The 24,589-nt window shown below is 52.0% G+C and overlaps 1 protein-coding gene across 1 annotated transcript in view; it reads right to left on the bottom strand.

The window, feature by feature from the left end:
• Positions 1–793: 793 nt before the first annotated feature.
• Positions 794–24,589, bottom strand: part of LOC129462622 (uncharacterized) — a 154,158-nt gene continuing 130,362 nt past the window's right edge. Inside the window, exons 54-67 of the mRNA XM_055242744.1 lie at positions 23,785–23,949; positions 20,674–20,842; positions 19,615–19,799; positions 19,308–19,400; positions 18,960–19,155; positions 17,614–17,798; positions 17,439–17,536; positions 14,439–14,623; positions 13,022–13,227; positions 12,699–12,876; positions 12,029–12,138; positions 11,702–11,818; positions 11,445–11,586; positions 794–1,502 (exon numbers count right to left, since the gene is read on the bottom strand). Coding sequence (XP_055098719.1) covers positions 1,498–1,502; positions 11,445–11,586; positions 11,702–11,818; positions 12,029–12,138; positions 12,699–12,876; positions 13,022–13,227; positions 14,439–14,623; positions 17,439–17,536; positions 17,614–17,798; positions 18,960–19,155; positions 19,308–19,400; positions 19,615–19,799; positions 20,674–20,842; positions 23,785–23,949 — 2,034 coding nt within the window. The 3' untranslated portion in view covers positions 794–1,497. The remainder of the gene's footprint in view (positions 1,503–11,444; positions 11,587–11,701; positions 11,819–12,028; positions 12,139–12,698; positions 12,877–13,021; positions 13,228–14,438; positions 14,624–17,438; positions 17,537–17,613; positions 17,799–18,959; positions 19,156–19,307; positions 19,401–19,614; positions 19,800–20,673; positions 20,843–23,784; positions 23,950–24,589) is intronic.

Raw genomic sequence — 24,589 nt, 5'->3', positions numbered from 1 at the left:
TTGAACTCCCGACCTCATGATCCACCGTGCCCAGCCCAAACTTTTTTTTTTTGAGATGGAGTCTCACTCTGTTGCCAGGCTGGAGTGCAGTGGTGTGATCTTGGCTCACTGCAATCTCCTCCTCCTGGGTTCAAGCAATTCTCTGCCTCAGCCTCCTGGGTAGCTGGGATTACAGGCGCTAGCCACTACGCCCAGATATTTTTTTTTTTCTTTTCCAGTAGAGACGAGGTTTCACCATGTTGGCCAGGCTGGTCTTGAATTCCTGACCTCATGATCCACCAGCCTTAGCCTCCCAAAGTGCTGGGATTACACGCGTGAGTCACCACACCCAGCCCCCAGTCAAACATCTTTCAAGGCACTTGGAGTAGCGCCTGGTCTCCGGAGTCTTTAGGCTGTAACCACAGCAAAGCACTCAAATCACAGCCACTCTCCCTTGTCTTCCCTCCAGTGTGGGGGTGTGGAGGACCAACCTTCTCGTTCCCACTCACCCTGGAGTTCTTTCTTCTGAACTTCATCTAGCACCTGCTGTGCACCAGGGATTCATGGCGGGGATGGTGGGGCGGAGGTCAAGGATGGTCAAGTCTGGCCTTCAGCTTGCCTCAGTCCCCGTGGCTGATGCCTTGACCTTTGCTCTGGAATCTGGACCCTACAAGCTCCTACCAGGCTCAGTGCAGAGAGGGCTCGAGGGCACCCCCTATTGGTGAGCAGATTCCATAGCCGCCCACGGCTCCCCGTCTCTTGAGTGGATGATCAACCCCAGCAATCCAGAGACACGTTCTTGGATTCTGCCAGCTTTATTTTTCAGTTGAAAACTCAAAGGAAAAATTTATATTCCCAAAAGAAAGTAAAAAACTTCCAGTGATGTGGCCTGGGGGCCTGAGTTCACAGGTGCCCCTACCAAAATAGAGGCCCTCCCCAGGGTCCCCTAAAGCATTCAGTCCCAGTGTGTCTACCCCAAAGAGAGAAGTTCTCTACCTGGTCTTCTGATTAACCGGCTTGGGGCCATCAGTTCCCCTCAAGGAACCTCCTGCCTCAAAAGACCCCTGGATGAGGCAGGGAAAGTCAGCACCAAGCAGCTGAGGACCTGGCTTCGTGTCCCCCACCATGCAGTCAGCGTTCTGAAGCGGTGGCTTCCCAAATGCCTGTTGAATAAGTGAATAAATATCTTGGGCATGAACAGGGGCCAGGTGGAGTTTTCTCTGCAGAACTGGTACTCGCTGGCTGCACTGTCTCCTGGTTTACAGTGGAGGTGTGGAGGAAGGGGGAGAATTACCCAGACCAGTGGGAGAGTTTCATGTCCCCCGGAAGTATTTTGAGCCCAGTGGCAAGGAGCCCTTCTTCCCTGTGTTTGCAGCACGTGCAGTTCTGAGTTTCCTGGCATTCCATGCTGGTTATTCTGTCCCAGCCATGAATCTTGCCATTGCCAGGGAGCTGGAATTGCAGTAGAAGGTGAAGGAGTTTGAAGTCTGGCAGCCTACTGCTGGCATAGACAAACTCTCAAACTGTAAAGGAGAGAGAAGAGAAGTGAGACCAGGCTATGGGCCCCAGAGGAGAGGTGCCCCTGCTGTTTCCTGAAATAAATTATGCTGGGGCCCCTGGCCCTCATTATTAAAAGGACAACTCCCCCAACCACTCCCACTTATCTCCCTCCCACCTTTTTTTAAGAGCAGTGGGCATGGGTCAGTGAGTCCCTACACCTGCAGGGCCTTTGCAGGCAGTGGTGCTAGGCCCAGACTGCTGAGTTCCTTGGAAATTGAACAAGCATCTATGGAGTGCTCACTCTGTGCCAGGCTCTGCTGTCAGCACCCTGGACACAGAGAAGACCAAGACATAGTTCCTAGCCAAGGGGAGGGCAGAACCTTAGCACACGATGCTTTGAGAGCTCAGGATGCATCCAACCCAAAGTGTGGGCTAAAGGGAGCTCACTGTGTGGGTGAGATCTTCAGTACAGCATGCAGTGGAGGCCATGACGCGGGGCTCCTGGCCCTACAGGGACTGCTCTGCTGTTTCACCATCAAGTGTGGTGGACAAGGGCACAGATGGACATTCAGAGCTACCAGGTAAAGGAAGTGCCCTTCTATCCCTCATTTGCTAAGAGAACTGTTTAAAAGATGGGCTTTAATTTTTTTGAGATGGAGTCTCGCTCTATCACCCAGGCTGGAGTACAGTGGCTCACGGCAACCTCTGCCTCCTGGGTTCAAGCGATTCTCCTGCGTCAGCCTCCTGAGTAGCTGGGATTACAGGCGCCTGCCACCATGCCTGGCTAATTTTTATATTTTTAGTAGAGCCGGGGTTGGGCCAGGCTGGTCTCGAACTTTTGACCTGACGTGAACCACCTGCTTTGGCCTCCCAAAGTGCCGGGGTTACAGGAGCGAGCCACTGTGCCCAGCTATTTTTTTTTTTTTTTTTTTTTTTTGAGATGGAATCTTGCTCTGTTGCCCAGGCTGGAGTGCAATGGTGCGATCTCAGCTCACTGCAACCTCTGCCTCCCGGGTTCAAGTGATTCTCTTGCCTCAGCCTCCCGAGTAGCTGGGATTACAGGTACATGCCACTATGCCCGGCTAATTTTTATATTTTTAGTAGAGACAGGGCTTCACCATGTTGGCCAGGCTGGTCTCAAACTCCTGACCTCAGGTGATTTGCCCGCCTTGGCCTCCCAAAGTGCTGGTATTATAGGCACAAGCGACCTTGCCTGGCCGGGAAGCACGCTTCTATCCCTCATCTGCTAAGAGAACTGTTTAAAATATGGGGTTTAGGTGGCCTTTTCTGCCATCTCTTTCCTCTACATTCTGGTTCTTTTTCAGATATATAATTTTCAGTAATTAGTAAATTAGCTGATTTGCTAAATTAATTACTCAACTACAAATTTAGTAATTAGTAATTTTAATAATTTCTAGTTCCCTGCTAAAATCTATAATCTGTGTCTAATAAGCCTACTATGTGAGTCCTGTGGTTCTGCGTCTATTGTCTGTCTGTGCTAGTTTTTACACTTAGAATTTTATCTCCTCAAGAGTGTTTGGTTTTATAACTACGGTGTTCATAGGTACAATGTTTGTCATCGTATCACCATGCCTAGCACAGAGGTACTCATTATACATTTCTAATGTAAAAAATTTTAAATGCGGTTAAACACATGTAAAATTTACCATAAGCATTTTAAAGTACACAATTCGGTGTAAGTACATTCGTATTTTTGTGCAACCAATCCTGGAACTCAGTAAATCCTGCCAAACTGAAACTTTATCCCCATTAAATAACCCATTACTGCTCTCTCCCAGCTCCTGGCAGCCACCACTATACTTTCTGTCTCTATGAAACTGATTAGGTCCTTCAAATAAGTGGAATCACTGTACTGATGTTTTTGTGACTGGCCTATTTGACTTTGTATAATGTCCTCAAGGGTCATCCATGTGGTAGCGTGTGTCAGAATTTCCTTCGTTTTTAAGGCTGAATCATGATTGATTGATTGGAGAGACCACATTTATCTGTCATTGGACACTTGGGTTGCTGCTGTCTTCTGGCCGTTGTGAATAATAATGCTATGAACATCGGTGTATAAATGTGTGAGACTCTTTGAATTTTAGGGGATACACACCCAGAAGTAGAATTGCTGGATTGTCTGGTAATTCTTTGTTTTGAGACAGAGTCTTGCTCCGTCACCCAGACTGGAATACAGTGGTGCGATCTCAGCTCACTGCAACCTCCGCCTCCCGGGTTCAAGCAATTCTCCTGCCTCTGCCTCCCGAGTAGCTGGGATTACAGGCATGCACCACCATGCCCAGCTAATTTTGTATTTTTAGTAGAAACGGGGTGAGAAACCCCGTGGAGAACATGTTGAGGCTGGTCTCAAACTCCTGACCTCAGGCGATCCACCTGCCTCGGCCTCCCAAAGTGCTGAAATCACAGGTGTGAGCCACTGCACCTGGCCCTTTGTACATTGTTGAACCAGGTTGGGTTTTTGTGGTTACATTGTGGCAGTGCTTTATGTATTCTAGATGGGAACTCCTTATCAGATATAATTTGCACATCTTTACTGCCATTCTGTAGGACGCCTTTTTACTGTTAATAGTATCCTTCAATGCAGTCCAGTTTGTCTATTTTTCCTTTTGTTGCTTGTGCCTTTGGTGTCATATGCACCATATCTAAGAAATCATTGACAAAGAAAGCCCTCCTACTGTGTTTTAAGAGTTGTATAATTTTAGCTCTTACAGTTAGGTCTTTAATCCATTATTGAGGTTTTCTTTTTTTCAACATGTTATAAGGTAAGAGGTTAACTTCATTCTTTTGCATGTGGATATTTAGTTTTCCCAACACCATTTGTTGAAAGACTGTCCTTTCCCCAATTCAATAGTGTTGGCGTCCTTATTGAAATCACTTGCCACATGTGTAAGAGTTTCTTTCTAGACTCTGTATTTCATTCCACTGGTCTATACGTATGTCTTTACGCCAGTACCACACCTTTGACCACTGTAGCTTTCAACAAGTTTTGAAATTGGGAAGGATAAGATGTCCAACTTTGTTCTTTGTTTTCAAGATTGTTTTGGCCATTTGGGGTCCCTTGAAATCGTGTATAAACTTTAGGATAGATTTTTCTATAATTTAAGAAAAAATGCCACTGGGATTTTGATAGCAATTACGCTAAACCTGTAGATCACTTTCAGTAGTATTGACATCTTAATGATATTCTTATAATCCATAAATATGAGATGCCTTTACATTTTGTTGTACAACCGGTCTCTGGGACTCTAATCCTGCCAAAGTCTTTGCCTCCTGGTTAAGTTTATTCCTATTTTATTCTTTTTGATGCTACTGTAAATGGACTTTTTTTTTTTTTTAAAGATGGTGTCTGTGTTGCCCAGGCTGGAGTACAGTGGCTATTCACAGGCATAATCATCGTCAAAACTGACAGCCTTGACCTCTGAGATTCAAGCGATCCTCCTGCCTCAGCCTCCCAAGTAGCTGAGACGATAGGCGTGCACACCCATGCCTGGCAGGAATTTTCTTAATTTCCTTCTTGGATTGTTGACTGTTAGTGTGTAGAAATACAACTGACTTTTGTATGTTGATTTTGTAATCCTGAAACTTTGACAAATCATTAGTTCTAACAGTTGTTTATTTCACGCAGTGTACAGGATTTTCGACAAAGATGATCATGTCATCTGTTAACAGATAATTTTACTGCCTCCGTTCCAATTTGGATGCCTTTTCTTTTTCCTTTTTTTCTTAATAGCTCTGGCTAGGATTTCTAGCATTATGAAAGCAGGCATCAGTTTAATTCCTCATCTTTGAAAACGTTGTCTTTCATCACTGAGTGTGATGTTGGCTGAGGGTTGTTCATATGACCTTTATTATGTTGAGGTCATTTCTATTTCGAGTCTGTATGTTTTTAATCATGAAAGGGTATTACACTTTGTTAAATTTTTCTTCACCAACTGAAATAGTCATGTGTTTTCCTTCATTCTGTTAATGTGCTATCTTACATTGATTTTTCTATGGTAACCATCTTTGCATTCCAGGAATAAATCTCACTTGATCATGGTGTATAATCCTTTTTATGATGCTGTTGAATTCTCCTTATTAGTATTTTGTTGAGAACTTTTGCATCTGTATTTATCAGGGATATTGGTCTATTTTCCTCTGGTGCTTTGTCTGCCTTTGGTATCAGTGATGCTGGCCTTATAGAATGAGTTTGGAGGTGTTCTTTCCTCAATGTTTTGGAAGAATATAAGCAGGATTGTTATTGATTCTTCAAATGTTTGTAATTCACCACTGAAGCCATCTGATCTTGTGCTTTTCTTTCTTGCCAAGTTTTTGGTCACTGATTCAATCTCCTTGGTAGTTACAGGTCTGTTTTTCCATCTTCTATTTCATTTATTTCTGCTCTAACCTTTATTATTTCCTTTTGTCTCCTGTCTTCGGGTTTAGGCTGTTCTTTTTCTAATAAGATAGAAGGTTAGGTTGTTGGTTTGAGAGCTTTTCCCTTTTGAGAGAGGCTCTTGCCATGTTGCCCAAGCTAGTCTCAAACTCCTGGACTCAAGCAATCTCCTGGCCTCAGCCTTCTAATTAGCTGGGATTATAGAACAGTGTCACTGTGCCTGGCTGCTGTTGCTGCTTTTGTTTTTTTTTGGGGGGGGTGAGGGGGGAGGTAGAGTCTAGCTGTGTTACCCAGGCTGGAGTGCAGTGGCACAATCTCAGCTTACTGCAACCTCCGCCTCCCAGGTTCAACTGATTCTCCTGCCACAGCCTCCCAAGTAGCTGGGATTACAGGCGCCTGCCACCACGCCTGGCTAAATTTTATATTTTTAGTCAAGATGGGGTTTTGCCACGTTAGCCAGGCTGGTCTCAAACTCCTGACCTCAGGCGATTTGCCTACCTCGGCCTCCCAAAGTACTGGGATTACAGGTGGAGCCACCACACCCAGCCGGCTTCTTTTTTAATGTAAGTGTGTACAGCTACAAATTCCCCTCATAACACTGCTTTTGCTGCATCCCATAAGATTTGATATGTTTTGTCTCAAGATGCTTTCTAATTTTCCTTATTTTTTTTCTTTGATCCACTGGTTTTGTAGTATGTTGTTTAGTTCCCACATATTTGTGGATATTTCAGTTTTCCTTCTATTATGATTTCAGTCATTTAAAATGTATTAAATCTTGATTTGAAGCCTAACATACAATCTTTCCTGGAGAACATTCCACGTGTACTTCTGAAGATGTGTATTCTGCTGTTGGGTGAAGTTATCTGTGGGGTAGGTCCAACTGGTCTATAGTATTGTTCAAGTATTTTGTTTCCTTTTTGATCTTCTGTCTGGGTGTTGTATCCATTATTGAAAGTGAGGTATTGGGCCGGGAACAGTGGCTCAGGCCTGTAACCCCAGCACTTTAGGAGGCCAAGATGGGTGGATCACCTGAGGTCAGGAGTTCGAGACCAGCCTGGCCAACATGGTGAGACCCTGTCTCTACTAAAAATAGCCGGGCGTGGTGGCATATGCCTGTAATCCCAGCTACTCTGAGGCACAAGAATCACTTGAACCCAGGAAGTGGAGGTTGCAGTGAGCCGTTGTCATGCCACTGCACTCCAGCCTGGGCAACAGAGTGAGATTGCATCTCAAAAAAATAAAAAAAGTGAGGTGAAGTCTCCTACGTTATCATAGAAGTATCTATTTCTCCTTTCATTCTACAGTGTTTGCTTCATATATTTAGGAGCTCTGAGGTGCGTTGCATGTTACATTTATAACTGTTATATCTTTTTGGTGAATTGACTGTTATCATTATCTCTTATAACAGCTTTGACCTTAGGTCAATTTTGTCTGATAATAGTATAGCTACTCCTTCTCTATCTTTTTTCATCCTTTAACTTTCAACCTGTTTAAGTCTCTTAGTCTTTTGATTGTGGAATTCATTTGTATTTTTAAAGATTATCATTCTGACGCAACTCACTAACCTGGTGACTGTGTCATGAGGCCCACAGCCAAGGACTGCGGTGAGCAGTTGCTGTGGGAGGACTCTAGCACACTATTTAAGGGACTTCCCGATGGGGAAGGGCTTCCTGCTGCCATGCTGTTGATTGTTTTCTGCATGGCTTATGGTTTGCTTTCTCTCTCATTTCATCTCTTTGTGTTTAATTGATGTTTTTATTCTGACACACTTAGGATCTCATTTCCTTTTGTGTATATTCTATAGATATGTTGTCATTACCGTGGGGATTACATGAAACATCCTGAAGTTATAGCAATCCATTTTAAACTGGTAAGTTCAATCACATACAAATACCCTACTCTTTGACAGCTCTGCCCCCCTCCTATGTTGTTGATATGACAAAGTATATCTATTTTTAGAGACAGGGTCTCACTCTGCCACCCAGGCTGGAGTGCAGTGGCATTATCATAGCTCAGTGTAACCTCAAGCCCCTGGACTCGAGTGAGCCTCCACAGTAGCTGGGACTACAAGTGCATGCCACCACCATGCCTATTTTTTTGTTTTTTTTTACAAATTATATATTTAACATAGATGTATAGTTATACATCTTTTAAATCCAATAAAATAATTACAGAGATGAATCAAAATTACAATACAGGTCTTTATATGTGGCCTCAAATTTCCACCTAGCATCTTTTTTTTTTTTTTTTTTTGACTTGAAGGACTCCCTTTAGCATTTCTTGCATAATGAACTCTCTCTCGGCTTTTGTTGATCTGAGAATGTCTTAATTTCTCTGGTCGGACATGAGGCGGGCAGAGCACGAAGTCAGGAGTTTGAGACCAGCCTGGCCAACATGGTAAAACCTCGTCTCTACTAAAAATACAAAAATTAGCCGGGTGTGGTGGCGCACGCCTGTAATCCCAGCTACTCGGGAGGCTGCACCACTGCACACCAGCCTGAAGGACAGAGCAGAGACCCTGTCTCAAAAAAAAATAATAAGAATAATAAGTGTCTTAATTTCTTATGAGAGTTTATAATATGCCCTCAAAATATGTCCTTCGAAAGTTAGTTAATTACAATTGGTGACTGCTTTTGTTAGATACTTCTCTGGTGTCCAAGAGGGGAATAACTTAGCCCTTGATTTAAAAAAATAAGCCCTAAGGGAGAGGACCTTAACTGCAGATGCCATTCCACTGTGACACTGTGGCTGTAAGTATTCTCTGTTGTCCTCCCAGATGTTTTGTTGATGGCTGAAGTAGCTGACAGTTTTGTATTTACGCGGTCAAAACAACGAGCACTTCTGCTTGATTCACAGATTCTCCGAGGTTCCCGTGGAGCCACACCACCTCCTGTCTTGGCACTTCGTAGTTGTCGTATATTCTCACCAGTCACATTTTTGGTACTAGAACGGTGCTTTTTATAGTGCACTCATAAGTGGACGCTGAAATCACAAGCTGGCCATTTGGATGTTCAACCAATGCTTTATGCTGCTGAGTTCTTGGAACTCAGCACCCGTGCCGGAACTCACTGGAGCTCAGGTGTGTGGTGCTACCTTGTTTCTCTGCGGCTGGTATTGCAAACATTTTTCATGCATTTATTTCCCATTGTTTACTTTTGAGTTTCTGTTTTGTGAGACAGGGTCTCAGTCTGTCACGGAGGCAGGAGTGTGATCATGGCTCACTGCAGCCTTGACCTCCGGGTTCAAGCAATCTCGCCTCAGCCTCCCAAAGTGCTGGGAGTACAAGTGTGAGCCATCACACCTGGCCTACTTTTGAGCTTTGAGTTCTTTATATATTCTAGAGATCAGTCTCTAGACATGAGTCCTCGGTCTGATTGATAGGTGGTCTGTAAACATTTTTCCCAATCTGTAGCTTATCTTTCCATCTTCTTAAGAGTCTTTCAGACAGCAAAAATAAGTTCTCTCTTGCAAATACTCTGCGTCTGTAGCAGGAAAGCAGCCATAGACTACGCAAATGAACGTCGGTGGATCCCTTGAGTGTCATTCGTGGTAAAGATATCTCTAGACAGATCAGTGCTGAGAGGCTATTTCATTCGTAAATAATAGTTGAGCTGGGTACGCACGCTAACCTCATGCTTATTTTCTCTTATTCCACTGTCTTCTGCTGTTGCTGGTGGGAGATCGGTTATCAACATGTTCTTCCTCCTTCCCACCCTCTTCAGTAGCTTTTAGGACCTTTGTTTTTTTCTGCAGTTTTGTTCTGATGGGTCTTGGTATGGATGGATTTATTGTATTGGGGATTGTGCCTCCTGACTTTAAAGGGTCCCGTGTCTGTTTTCATTCTGGAATTTTCTTTTTTTCTTTTTGAGACAGAGTCTTGCTCTGTTGTTCAGGCTGGAGTGCAGTGGCGCAATCTCGGCTCACTGCAACCTCCTGGGTTCAAGCGATTCTCCTGCCTCAGCCTCCATAGTTGCTGGGATTACGGGAGGACGCCACCACACCCGGCTAATTTTTGTATTTGTAGTAGAGACAGGGGTTTCGCCATGTTGGCTAGGCTGGTCTCAAACTCCTGACCTCAGGCGATCTGCCCATCTTGGCCTCCCAAAGTGCTGGGATTACAGGCATGAGCCACGGCACCCGGCATTTCTTTTAGACATGTTGGATCCTCTTATTTCATCCTCCCTTTGTCATATTTTCCAATTCATTAATTTTCTCTTCTGCTGTTAAGGTTTTAAATGTCTGAATGGCAGCCGCTAATTCTGGCGTCTGAAGCTCTTGGAAGTCTACTCCTGTTGTTGCCACTGACTTCTATGCCCTTTTAGTGGGGCTTTAGCTGTGGGAGTCATATGCAGCACGGGATGAAGGAGCTCTCACCACGTGGGATCTGATGCTATCTCAAGGTAGCTAGTGTTAGAACTGAATTAGAGGAACACCCTGGTAGTGGGGACAACACACATTTGGTCACAGAAGTCATCTGCTGTGTTGATGATTGTTGTGGTGTGAGAACAGAGAGAAAACAGGGCTGAGTATTTTCCCTAAACAGTGGTGTACATTCAAATCCCTGATGAGGCTGGGCGCGGTGGCTCCTGCCTGTCATTTCAGCACTTTGGGAGGCTGAGGCAGAAGAACTGCTTGAACCCAGGAGGTGGAAGTTGTAGTGGGCCAAGATTGTGCCACTGCACTCCAGGCTGGGTGACAGAGTGAGACTGTCCCAAAAAAGAAAAAACCTAATGGCAAATTTTCAAGAGGTGGCTTAATGTGGCTCTCCAGACACTTAGCTTAGTAGGGGGTAGGGAATCCATTATACACAGATAGAAAGGAGCACCTGAGGCTGGGTAGTTCATAAATAATAGAGATAATGGGCTCACAGTTCTACAGGCTGTATGAGCATGGCTCCAGCGTTTGCTTGGCTTCTGGGAGGCCTCAGGAAGCTTACAATCATGGCAGGAGGACAGAGTACAAAGAGAGGAGGTGCCAGGGTCTTTTTTTGTTTGTTTGTTTGTTTGTTTGTTTTGAGACAGAGTCTCACTCTGTTGCCAGGCTAGAGTGCAGTGGTGCAGTCTCAGCTCACTGCAAGCTCTGCCTCCTGGGTTCACGCCATTCTCCTGCCTCAGCCTCCTGAGTAGCTGGGGCCACAGGCTCCCGCAACCATGCCCAGCTAATTTTTTTGTATTTTTAGTAGAGATGGGGTTTTACCGCGTTAGCCAGGATGGTCTCAATCTCCTGACCTTGTGATGCACCCACCTCAGCCTCCCACAGTGCTGGGATTACAGGCGTGAGCTACCATGCCCAGCTTTGCCAGCGTCTTTTTAAACAACCTGCTCTCATGTGAACTGACAGCAAGAACTCACTCTTCACCAAACGGAGGGCACTAGGCCATCCATGAGGCATGTACCCCCTCGAGGGGACACACATCCAAACAGGCAGTCTTGATAAATGTTGTGACTCTTAGCTCCTTGAATGACAATTACTTGTCCTCCCTGGTGAGAGAAAGGGACTGGTTTTCCCTCTGGGATGGAAGGCAGATGCCAGACAGGGGGCAGAGTGCCAGATGGCTGGGGCAGCTTACCACACTGTGGAGGAGGGGCCAGGGGTACGAAGCCCCGGGCACACAGGTGGATATAGGCGGCCGCCAGGTTGCAGGCAGGCTGGAGCTCCTGGGTGCCACAGGGGTCCTGCACACACAGGCTGAGGAATGGTGTAGGGTCTACCTGAAATCAGGAACACCCAGTCACTGTCCACACCCTGAAGAGTGGCAAGGAGGACGGGCCTAGGCTTGATCAGGGAAAAGGCCTTCTGCACCCCATGGGCCAGGCTCACACTCACCACCCGGAAGCAGTTCCTCAAGCTGGAGTGGGGGTCCTCGAAGAAGGCCCGGCAGGTGGGGCTCTGTCCTGGGCAGGCCTGCTGAGTCTTCTCTGTGGCCCTGCAGTCACCACGCACCTGGCAGAATGGACGCAAGACTCAGGCCTCCTACTGGACGATGTGGCTCCCCCACATACATTGGCCTCAGCAGGAGACTTCCCCCAAACCTTGGGCCTCCTATGAAGTCCTCTGCAGAGCCATCAGGCTGCCTGCCTCTCCCGGGACTCTGCAGTGAGCAGGCCTTAAGAACCTCAGCCAGAAGGAGGACAGGCGGGTGCACCCGCTCACCTGCCAGGCCAGGCTGAGCTCCTCCAGGCTGCTGGCCACAGAGCCGTCCGGCAACATCAGCTCATTGCCTGCTTCATTGTCGTTGGTGCCCAGAAGGCCAGCGGATACGCCTGTGGGAAGGAGGGAAGCTGAGGCAGCCATAAGAGCCTGTGATCCTCCCCCAGCCCCAGCCCTGCTGCCTCAGGACCTGTGTGTGAGATGAGCCTGAGGCACAAAGAGGAGCAGCAGAGTCCCGCCACCTCCACCCCGGACTCCTGGAGCCCAGGCCATGGCTCTAAACCCTCATCAGAGGAGGAAGAGAAAGCACAGGGGCTCAGGACAGCATGCGTGTCCCCCGTCCCCTCCCCATGTCCTCAGCTCGAGTGGCTGGAATCCAGGCCCTTCCTTTGTGTTCCTTGGCAGAGGGACCACAGAAGGGCCAACTCCACACTAGAGCCGCGTGTCCCAGGGATAGGACAGAAAGCCCTGGGCCTCTGTGTGGTCATCCGGACACGGGGTCAGTGGCAGGAGGCTAGACGAGGAGTTGAGGGCACACGTGCTGCCAGGCTAGAGACGAGGCCGGCAGACGCTCTGCATGCATAGTAGCCGCCTGCCGCCCTGGAAGCTTAAAGGGGTGCATCCCAGAGAGTCCTCTGTAGGTGGGGCCAACCCTCCTGGGGCCCAGACCCACCATGCTGCCAGAGGCCCAGAGTCAGGCTGCAGAGGCCGGTGGGCACGTCACAGGAGACAGAGACCCCGTCCTCACTGGCCAGCTCAATCCTGGAGATACCCTTCCTTGTCGTGGCAGGATGCAGCTTGAGGTCCGGACAGCTTTCCCCCGGCGGGGAGGAGTTGTACAGCTTGTAGGCCTGTGGGCCAGAGGGGGCTGGGCAGGAGGTCTGACCCACAGCCAGGTGACAAGCTTGAAAGTGCCATCCCCCCAGGCGACCTGCCACGGGCACAGGTCTCCAGGGGAGGCTCGGTCCTGCAGGCTGCCATGCCTCCCCTGCTCACCTGCAGACTGGGGTAGAAGATGAGGGTCTTGTGGTTAAGCTCCACCAACAGGGCTGTAAGCCCCGAGCCTGTCCGACTCAGCGTCAGCGAGAATGTGTTGTGAGCAAAGTCCTGGGCCAGGAGGATGCTGCCGCACTGGGCGCTGAGGTCCCATACCCGGCCGTCGAAGGTCACTACGTGCTGGGCCCCGGCCACCAGGGCATGGTCTGGGGAGAAGCAGCCCAAAGGCAGGGTGAGTGGGGCCAGCTCCACCCACTGCAGTAGGAGCCCAATGCCTGCTGGGTGCCCTGATGCCTAGAGCCTGGGCGTAGCCTGCCCTGAGGCCTGGATTCCCCCTCCCCTGGTGCAGCAGCCAGAGGCCCAGGGATCCCCCACCGGCTTCAAGACGACATGAGCTGAAGGTCTACCGGCAATTCAGCCCTAACAAGGACAGGAGTCCTGAGACCTGCTACGAAAATACTGTGCTGAGTAAAAAAGCCTGGCTCAAAAAAAAAGCCTGGCCTGAGGAAAAGGTCTGACCAGTCTAGCCAGTGCAGCCCCTGAGCTGGGGCTTGGGGGTGGGGGTGCTTGTGCCTGTGGCTGTGCCCGTGGCCAGGAAGCACCATCTATGGTGCACAGCCAGGCACCTACTGGCCAGTCCCAGCATCCTGAGGGAGGCACTACCAGCCCCGTGGGCAGCTGTCAGAACTGAGAGGCACAGAGAAGCCCGCAGTCACACACATGGAACTTGAAGACCAGGCCGTTTTCTACAACACCAATGTGCTGCTTAGACATGACTGCACTCACGCTTCTAGGGAGCCCTGAGCCTCGGTGTGAGTCCCACCCACATAAAGCACTCCTTGCAAAGCCTGGGTACCGTGGTTCCCCCACAAACATGAGGGGCTCCCCCTGCATCAAGAACAGTACATGCCCATTACCCATATGAGCGAGCCACGTTGTCACCTGCATTTCATGGTGGAGCAAACAGAATCCCACAGGTTAGACTCGCCTGGCCACACAGCATTTCATGGTGGAGGAAAGCGCGTCCCACAGAGGTTAGACTTGCCTGGCCACACAGCAAGCCTGAGCCACACGCAAGCTCCCCAGCCCTTGGCTGCAGGTTGCCTCTGACTGGCAAGTCTGAAGTCAGTTCTCTTCCAGCTGGAACTGGAGGGCTGCCGTCTTCGCCAGCAGTGCCCGCAGGGAGAGAGCTGGCCTAAAGCCCTAAACCGCCCTCCTCACCCCTCTGCAGGGCCAGGACTTATATTCTGGACAAAAGCAGGATGTGTAGCCTCAGCCCTAGTCCCACAGGACCTTGGGAAGTCCAGTAAGCTCTGGGCCTGGCACTGTGATGCCACTAGCCTATGGAGGTTTCTCTGTGCCCACCGGGCAGGGGGCTCCCAGGGAGGAGGGTGGCACAGCCCGGGGCAAGACTCACATTCCCAGGGGGCCGCCAGCAGGCGGCGTCTGAGCCAGTAGTACTCAGCCAGCACGTTGGCCCCAGACAGCGCTTGGAGCGGCCGCAGCAGCTTCTCCTCCACGAGGTAGGTGGTCACCCGGGCCACGTCCAGGGGCTTGTCCCCCGCAGGCAACAGTGGCAGCGTCACCACCACTGAGCGGTTCCTGGAGGGAATGCAGAGAACAAGTCACTGTGCCTGCCCGAGCCTTGCTTCCCCTGGCTGCAGAGGGCAGCTTCTAGGTCCGCAGAGAGAGCTCTGCAGTGGAGGGCATGAGGGTGCCTTTCACGGAGGGGCTGTCTTTATTTTGGGAAATCCCATCATGAGGTGGAGGAGGACAGAGGCGGGCATGGCAGCGGAGGTGGTGGATGATGCCGGAGGACGGAAACAAGCTGCCCCATTTTGAGGACACAGATGTCCGATGTCATGCCTACTCCGCTCCCTGGGTCTTGGGCAGCATGGGCTTATATGTGTGCAGATGCCGAGGACAGGAGCTGGAAGGTCTAGGAAATTTTGTTTTGTTTTTTAGGAACCTCATTCTGTTGCCCAGGCTGGAGTGTAGTGGTGCGATCTCAACTCGCTGCAACCTCTGCCTCCCGGGCTTAAGTCATTCTCCTGCCTTAGCCTCCGAGTAGCTGGGACTACCGTCGCCCACCGCAACACCTGGCTAATTTTTGTATTTTTAGTAGAGTTGGAGTTTTACCACAATGGCCAGGCTAGTCTCAAACTCCCGACTTCAAGTAATCTGCCCACCTTGGCCTCCCACAGTGCTGGGATTATAGGTGTGAGCCACTGTGCCCAGCCAACAGGTCTAGGAAATTTCTCCAGTTTAGGAGAGGACTGAAACTTTCTTGGGATCTGGAGTAGGGGTCAAGCCTGTGAGATTTGAATGATCACGGACATCTCAGCTCATGTGGGGGTGTAGTGGGAAGACAAACATTTCATACCCTGTTGTTGATGGGCCAGTAGAGAGGAAGCAGGGGCAGGTGGCCTCAGTTGCTTACTTCTAGGAACCCAGAGGCCCTGCAAGCTGGGGGCAGGAAGCAGCTTCAACTCCCTCCCTGCCGCCTGAATCCATGTTTGGGCACCGCCGCGTAGCAGTGACTGGATCCCACTCACCAGGTAGGTGAGTAACCAGGCCGGTCTTTCTTCAGCCAAGCCAAACCCCCCCCCCGGGAGCTCTTCCCTTCATCAGCCTCCATTCTGACCGCAGGAAGGCAGGAGCAGGAACTTGTATCACAGGGAGCCTTTTCCCCATGATGTGGGTTTAGTCCCTATTTTACGGCTGGGGAAACTGAGGCACAGAGCACTAAGGCAGAAGAATCCTAGAGGCAGAGCCGGATTCCAGATGCTCTGCGAGGCCACCAGCATGGAAGAAGGAGCTGCCTCCCTGCCTGGAGCCCGGTTCCTGGTGGGCCTCGTCCCTGTGAGGGGAAAAGATACTGGGTCCCCAGGTCCCCGCTCTAAACTGGGCTCCCCCCTTCTATCCACCACCCCCATGTTCTCAACACAGGGGCCAAAGGCGCCTTTTAAAGTGAAAGGGCGATCACGTCCTTCCTAGGTCAGAGCAGAAGCCAGAGACCACCTGAGCCCCCGCTACCCACCTCCCAAATCTTGGGAACTCGCAGTCACATCCACTCTCCCTGGCAGGCATTCTGCTCCAGCCCTGCCAGCCTGATATTCACATAGACGGGGCTGGGCTCGGTGGCTCATACCTATAATACCAGCACTTTGAGAGGCTGAGTTGCTTGAGCTCAGGAGTCTGAGACCAGCCTGGCTAATATGGTGAAACCCCGTCTCTAGTAAAAATACAAAAATTAGCTGGGCTTGGTGGCAAATGCTTGTAATCCCAGCTACTTGAGAGGCCAAGGCAGGAGAATCACTTGAACTTGGGAGGCAGAGGTTGCAGTGAGCTGAGATCACACCATTGTACTCCAGCCTGAGCCACAGAGAACAAGACTCCATCTCAAAAGCAAACAGGCCAGGCACATCCCTCTCCCAGGCCTTTGTGCAGTGGTGACCCCCACCTGGAGTGCTCTTCCCACGCTGGCCCCGTGGCTCTTGCTGAAACTCTACCTTCTCCTCAAAGCCAGTCATGGCCACACCATTTCATAGGATCCACCCCCTCATCTCACCGATGTTCCTTCTCTAGCACTTGTCACCTAACGTATAGCTCAGGGGTGGTAAATGGTGACCAGTGGGCCCCAGCCCGTGGCCAGCTTCTGCACGGCCTACAAGTAAGAAGGGTTTCTGTCTGTTTAAAAGATTATTACAAAACAGGCCAGGTGCGGTGGCTCATGCCTGTAATCCCAACACTTTGGGAGGCCAAGGCAGGTGGATCACCTAAGGTCAGGACTTTGAGACCAGCCTGGCCAACATAGCAAAACCCTGTCTCTACTAAAAATACGAAAAATTAGCTGGGTGTGAGAGCACGCGCACCTGTAGTCCCAGCTACTGGGGAGGCTGAGGCAGGAGAATGGCTTGAACTCAAGAAGCGGAGGTTGCAGTGAACCTAGATTGTATCACTGTACTCTAGCCTGGGCAACAAGAGCAAAACTCCATCTCAAAAAAAAAAAAAAAAACAGGATTACCAAACAAAAGCAAGGAAATGTGACAGAGCCAAATGGCCTGCTTAAGATGTGACTCTCAGGCCCTCTGCAGGGAGCTGTACAAGCCCTGGTGTAGATGACTTCCTTGTGCCTCGTGTCTGAGTAAAAGTGAGCTTCCTGAAGGCAGGGTCAGCCTCAGCCACTGAGCTCTCTGCAGGTCCTAAAATCCTGCCTGCCCTGGGCCAGTGCTCACGAGGTATCTATGGAGTGAGGAAGAAAGCCCAGCTTCCTCATCTGTAAAACGAGGAGGGGAAGAAGCCTCTGGGCAGGGCAGTCACAGCAGTCAGTGTGTCGCAGGGTGTCAAAGCATTCAGCACTGCACCTGGTATGTGGCAGGCACGCAGGATGCGCTACTCTCAAACCCCGAGTTACCTGGCCGACAGGCTGTACAGGTCCAGCAGGGGTTTGCAGAGCCTCTTCAGTGCCCGGGAGAATGTGGCCTCAGCCCAAGACAGCATCTGGTGGGCGGCCTGGAGAGGGAGGGGACAGTGAGAGTGGCTCAGTCATCCTCACCTGCCAGCCACGCCCCATCCTTGCTCTCACTCACCAGCTCCAGGGCTCCTTTCACGGCCCCCAGGGCTGCCGTGATGGGCCTTGGACACCCATCGCCTGGCATCCCGGGTACCCAGGCCTGCAACCGCCGCATGGCCTCCTCTGCCCGCTCCCGCCACACCTCCTCCAGGGGCCGCAGTGTCACCTCCAGGTAGGCATCCTTCAGTGTGGCCAGGGGCCCTGCAACAGGCAGCCACCACCCACCATGAGGCCTCAGGGCAGGTCAGAGAACCAGCCGTGCCCAGACAGCCCAGGCCTCGAGGAGATAGGGCCTGTTCCTGGGATGAAGATGTGGGGAGCTGGGGGAGCAGGAATAGAGCAGTGGGCACTGGAGATTGCAGGCGAGATGTCAGAGCACGCCTGAGACTTCTCTACAAGGCCTGCTTAGAAGGTTGTCTGGGAACTTCCGAGTTCCTAGAATTGATATGAGGCTCCCCGCATCTGAACTGTTTGTACAAATGTGGTTTATGCTGGACCCCTGCTTGCCTCCTAGGAGTCTGACAGTGTGGTCCGCATCAAGCAGCACCTGCCAGCATGGCAGCCCCCGATAAAAACCCTGGGTGCTGAGTCTCCCAGGAGCTGCTCTGGTGACAGCTGGGACAGCTAAATGCATCCTGTGTGAAAGTGTTGGGACTGGTTCTCCCCGGACTCCGCCCCAGCCCCCTTCCCTGTGCTGACACTCCTGCATCCCCTCACTATAATAAATCACAGCTGTGAATAGCACTGTGCGCAGTCCTGGGGCATTCCTCCCAATTCACTGCCCTGGGGGTGGCCACAGGGACACTCTGACACAGCAGGGAGAATGCGGAGGTAACATTCAACAGCCAGTCAGAGGGATGCCCACCCTGGCGCTGGGCAAGGCCTTGGGGGCTCTGTGCTGTGCTGGGCATTAGCCCTGGATGGCAGAGAGGCCAGAGGTTCCCAGTCCTGCCAGGAGGCCAGTCAGGGCAGCAGGTGTGAGCTTTTAATGACCACATGGCCACATTGAGCTCATCGTGGAACCAGAAAGATGCTGTGGCAGTGAGCTTCACAGAAACAAGGCTGTATACTCAAAAGCAAGCAGGTGGGAGACTGAAAAAACCTAGGCAGCAGGCATAAGGGAGATGAGCTTGGAGACCCTGTAAGAATGACACAGCAGACCAAGAAAAAACGAAGGCTGTAGATCTGTGAGAAATAAGGCAGGGGGCTAAACACAGCTGGGCTGCAGGCCCATGGGAAGCGAGGCCGTATTTCTGATCAAAACGGTGCCACAAGCCAATGTGAGCGCTTAAGGCCCCGGTGGGGAGGGGAGGGGGGGGCATTGATTTCTGCACGGGATTGAGCCCTCCCTCCCGCACTTACATTCCAGCTCCTCCCTCAGCTGCTCCAGCCCCTCCAGCAGCCACTCCAGGTAAAGAGGCAGGTGCTGGGTCAGTGCCTGGCTCTGGGCCCACAAAGTGGCTACTGCCCAACCACTCGCCTGCATGGCCTCCTGCCCCGCCTGGGACAGCTGCAGAAGGAGGCCTGCCACGCCGTCCAGGGTGCCTGCCGGCTGCACCTGGGCAGGGAAACCGAGGCAGAATCAGGTTGAGGTCTAGGGCAGAGAGAGCCCCAGACCCTCCTGCCTGGTGAGTGAGTGGGGGCTACAAGCCAGGCCAGAGGGGGACCTCTCCACCCTAAGCCCCCACCCTCCCCTCCTGTGCTACCCACCAATTGCTGGAACCTTCTCACAGAGGCACCCAAGCCTTGAACCTTCTCTTCCAGCCGGGCTTGCACCTGGGAGCCAACTGCTGCAATCCTGGACTAAGAGGACAGAGGAAGAGGCTGGGGCCTCGTAGGAATGAAGTAGACACAACCTTCTCGGTGCCAGCGGCAGGTGTGGGCCTCACCATGGGGTTGTCTGCCCTGGTTTCCGCGCACAGCTAGACCCCAAGGGCTCGGGGCTCCTGGCACGGGGGCCTCTGCCCAGGGAGGGAGCGGTAACCCCTTCCCTGTATCCCAGCCCAGGCCCTCTCACCTCCACATGGCCCAGCAGGACCCCCTGGCAGCCGTGCATGGCCAGCAGGAGGCTCTGGTTGGCAGCCTGCAGGGTCAGGCGTCCCAGCAGCTGGAAGGGCTGCCTGCCATCCCGGAACAGGACCTCCGCCTCGGCTGTCCGCCCGTGGGCACATGCCCGCAGCACCACACTCTCCTCTGTGCCCCCTGGAGCCAGAAAGGGACCTGCTGGTGCCCCCACCATGTCTCTAGCTGCCCACTCCTCCTCCACCGCTTTCCGTAGCTCCCCACTGCCCCAGGCCAAGCCTCAAGGCCCTAGGATTTGAGAACCTTGAGCTGCACCACTTAAAGCAACCTGAGCCACCCGAAGCCCCCTCTTCTGTCCCCTCCCCCGACACAGCAGTCAGCTAGGGATGCCATGAAGTCTTAATAGGGTTTCCTGAGGTTTTTTTGAGATGCCAAGGCAGGAGTACAGTGGCAGGATCACAGCTCACTCCCAGCAGCTGGGACCATAGGAACTCATCACCCCCACCCCACCAGGTTTTTTCGTTTTTGTTTTTATTTTTTGAGACGGAGTCTCGCTCTGTCACCCAGGCTGGAGTGCAGTGACACGATCTTGGCTCACTGCAAGCTCCGCCTCCCGGGTTCATGCCATTCTCCTGCCTCAGCCTCCTAAGTAGCTGGGACTACAGGTGCACACTACTGCGCCCGGCTAATTTTTTGTATTTTTAGTAGAGATGGGATTTCACCGTGTTAGCCAGGACGGTCTCAATCTCCTGACCTCGTGATCCGCCCGCCTCGGCCTCCCAAAGTGCTGGGATTACAGGCGTGAGCCACCACGCCCGTCCCCCCCCCTTTTTTTTAAGTAGAGACGGGGTCTCACTATGTTGCCCAGGCTAGTCTCGAACTCCTGAGCTCAAGCAATTCACCCATCTTGGCCTCCCAAAGTGCTAGGATTACAGTTATGAGCCCCTGCGCCCAGCCCTGACTTCTGAGATCTTAACGCCCAGACCCCTGTCCTTTCTTGAGCCAACAGGGGCTGTGGCCCAGCTAGCTGAGCTGGGACCCAGCCGCCACTCACCCTCCTCATGGGCCACAGAGGCCTGGAGACAGCTTGGGGCCCGGAACACAGACAGCCTCACTTTCTCCTTTCTGTTGTCCACATTTCCCTCCAACTGGACCAGGCTTTGAGAAGTCGAGGTGGAGACACGGCCCAGCAGGCCAACCCGCTGAGCCCTGGAGCCACGAAGCTGGGAGGGGGAGGGCAGAGGCCTGAGTGGAGCCCGGCTCATGCCCTGTCCCTGGTCTCTCCCCTGCCCGCCCCAGGCTCAGGAAGAGGCTGGCTAGGGAGGCTGCTGTTGGACCTGCAGGGAACCAAGGGAAGGCACAAAACCCACGCCCGATCTTCAGGGCACCAGGTTCCCCATGCCATATCCCTATCGAAGGCTCCCAGTGCCCCATTACAGACAGCACTTATGAAAATACTCCGGACCAGGCTCAAGGGCTCACTCCTGTAATCCCAGCACTTTAGGAGGCCAAGATGGGTGGATCGCTTGAGCCCAGGAGTTTCAGACCAGCCTGGGCCACATGGCAAAAACCCTGTCTCTACCAAAAATACAAAACTTAGCCAGTCTCATGACAAATACTTTAATTTTTAAACACACCCATCTAGGACCCCAACCCAGCAGCAGCCGCCCACAGGTGGCTTAGAGATGGCTGCTGCCCAAGCCCCACCCGGACACTCTGATTTAATTGGTTTTGGGGGCCCCGGGCCCTGGCATTTCTAACATTCCCAGTGCCCTGGTGTTTCTGCTACAGCCCAGGCTTTCCAAGTTTGCATGGGAACCACCGCAAAGGTCTAAGCAAGTTCAAGGAGACATGGGCACACCTGGCATAACACCCCAGGCACTAGGCAGTTTACCTAAATCCCTGCAGGTGCCCAGCCTTGGTGGCATGGCAGGGACCAGGACAGGTGAGTCTAGAATAGGGTAGGAGAGAGGCTCAGAGGCCCCCAAGAGAACACAAGCCTGGAGGAGGCTCTGCAGGGGAGGGAGCCTCAGCTACCCTGTATTCTAGTCCAGACACTGCAGCTAACAAGCTGTGCACCCTTCAGTAAGGGTATCACCCTCTCTGGGCCTCAGCTCCAAGATCTGTAAAATGATACAGAACAATGGTTCACAAAACTTAGCAGGACTTAAGAGTGTGTGTGCGCGTGCATGTGTGTCTGTTAAGGGTTGAATTTTGTTCCTCACATAGGTTGAAGCCCTAATCCTCTATACCCGTGAATGTGGTGTTATTTGGAAATAGGTTTTTTGCAAAAGTAAACAAGTTGAGGGCATAGTGGGTGAAGGTGGGCCACACACCCAGTGAATGCTGTCCCTGTGAGAAGACCATGTGAAGATGCCACCCAGAAGGCAGAGAGTGGCGTGATGCCACCGCAGCCGTGGGTCCTGGCAACCACCAGAAGCTGGAGGTGCTACAGAAGGATCTTCCCTAGGATTTTGAGAGGGAGTGTGGCCCTGCTAATAACTTGCTTTTGGATTTCTGGCCTCTAGAACTGTGACACCATACCTGTCTTTTGCATTAAGGCTTCCAGTTGGTGGCAATTTAATACAGTAGTCCTAGGAATCGAATACAGGGTGCTTACTAAACATGCAGAAGCATGTCGATCTCTGAGGAGACCAAGTTGGTAATAGGGCTACAGCCCAGGACCCCTGTGGAATTTAACCGAGCACAACGTGATCCTGCCAGGCAGGTGGGGGCAGGGGACGGTCTGCAGACAACACGGAGTTGGCCCTGGATGGCTCCCAGCATCTGAGCTCAGCCCCGCTGGGTGTCATTGAAGAGCAAGGGCCATGCCTGCCTCTGTGCAGCCTGGGTGAGTGCCTGGCCTCCCTGAGTCTGTCCCTCATCTGTCCTGGGGCCACTGGGTTGCGGTGAGGAACAAACAAGGCTGGGAAAGCCTTCTGACCACTCCACAGACCCCAGAATGGAGCAAGTGAGAAGAGGTCAGAACAGCTGTCCCAAATAAATCGGGGACAGGGAAGCAAGAGGACCGGCCTCTTGCCGAGCATCCACCATGGGTTCACTCCCACGGCTCCAGTTCCATCAGGCACGGGGCTTACGGAGCCAGGGGCAGGCAGGGGCCTGGCTGGAAACGGGGAAGTGATAGTCGGTCCCGGAGAACAAGAAGCTTGGAAGGAGAAGCTCCTTTGAAAGGGCCATGGCTGCTGAACTCAACCCAGAAATGCCATCCTCATCCAGCTCGGACGGCGGGAAGGGAGGGAACTCCCCTCTCACAAGCACCTGCTACATGCAGATGTTGTACAAATGTGTTTCCTCCTAACGATTCTGCAAGGGAGATGGTATTTGTTCCCATTTGACAGAAGGGAAGACTGAGGCGCAGCAAAGGAAAGTCACGAGGTCAAGTTCACCTGGCCAGAGAGACAGAGGAGGTGGATGAAAACGCCGAGAGAGCACCTGCTACGTCACATGCCTTGGCTATGCAGGCCGCGGGAACCGGTATCCAGACTCCCAAAAACCACCCTGTGAAATATCTGATCCCCTCCTACAGATGAGGAAACACAGGCTCAGAGAGGTTCCTTCCTGGGATCACCTGGCCAGGTCAGGGCAGAGTAGGTATTGGAGGCCAACTCTGCCCCTTCCTACTTCCCAAGGCTGCTGGGAGGAAGGACGGGGAGGAGATGGTGCCAGTAATGGCTAACAGCAAATACTTACGTAGCAGCTGTTTTCTCTGAGGCACTGCTCTAAGTGATCTATGCCTATGAATATATTTAATCTTTGCAATATTAACCCCATGGGAGATAGGGCCAGTACAATAATTATACCCATTTTACAGGGGAGGAAACTCAGGTACCAGGAGGCAGCTGGGCTGGGATTCAAACTTGGGCAGCCCAGCCACTGCCTCTCTGTTATAGGAAGGGCCGGGTGTTGGGACTGTCTGTCGAGGAGCTGCTTTGTCTCGGCGCCAGGGCCAGGCCTGGGATTCAGCAGGTGTTCCCCCAACCCAGAGTGAAGTTCTGGCCCCATCCAGAATGCTGGTCTGCGGTTCCTCAGATAGCCACTAGATGGCGGGGCCGCCCAGGCAGTTGGGAGCCTGCTGGCCAGGGAGGAACCGGAGGGAAGCCGGGGCATCTTCCCCGGGACTGTCAGCCCCATCCTGGCCACTGACCTCCAGCGCCCCGGAGAAGTCAGCCGAATGAGGCCTGCTGTGGTTTTGGAGGGTCAGGCTGAGATGCAGGCCGTGGTCTGGGTCTGGTGCGAGGCCCAGGTGGAAGCGGGAACGCAGCAGGAGTCCACCCTGGCCCAGGGTGTGCTCCCCGACGACCAAGAGGGCCTGGGACGAGACAGTCTAGGTGTGAGACAGGCACAGGGAGCGGCAGCTTCCTCTCCCCAGACCCCTGCGCCGAGAATGCAGCAGCAGCTGCCACCTCCCAGCCTCCACACCTGTCCCAGCTCACAGCTGACCTCTAAGAAATGCAAATCAGATACCGTCCCCTAAGACAAGCCGGGCTCTGGCATGGCCTGTGGTCTGCTTTGTTGTCCCAACCTCACTTCCCTTGCTCCCTCCGTAAGGGCTGCCCCGTGTTCCTCAAGGCAGAGTCGTACCTTAGGCCCCTTCCCTCTGCAGGGCTTACACTCACGAGTGATGCCCCTTTGGCAACGCCCTGCCCCCTCTCTGCTTCATTCCTGCACAGCGTTTACCACACCCTGACCATAGACCATGCATCTCTAGTTTGTTGTATCTTCCTGGCCCCACTGGAATGCGCCACCCAGGAGGCCGGCACCTAGGCTGTCTCTTTCACATCCAGTCCCTGCATCTAGAGCACAGCCTGGCATAGGTGAAACACACAAATGTTTTCTGAATGAACAGAGGAAAAGACAAGGGGTGGGAAACTATGGTTTGTGGCCGAATCTGGCTCACTGCCCACTCTTGTAAATACTTTTTATTTTGAGACAGAGTTGTGCTCTGTCGC

The sequence above is a fragment of the Symphalangus syndactylus genome, chromosome 14 (genome assembly GCF_028878055.3).
Source record: "Symphalangus syndactylus isolate Jambi chromosome 14, NHGRI_mSymSyn1-v2.1_pri, whole genome shotgun sequence".
In the NCBI taxonomy this organism is placed as follows: domain Eukaryota; kingdom Metazoa; phylum Chordata; class Mammalia; order Primates; family Hylobatidae; genus Symphalangus; species Symphalangus syndactylus.
The sequence above is the reverse complement of the archived record's forward strand: the minus strand, read 5'-3'. Positions and strand labels throughout refer to the sequence as shown.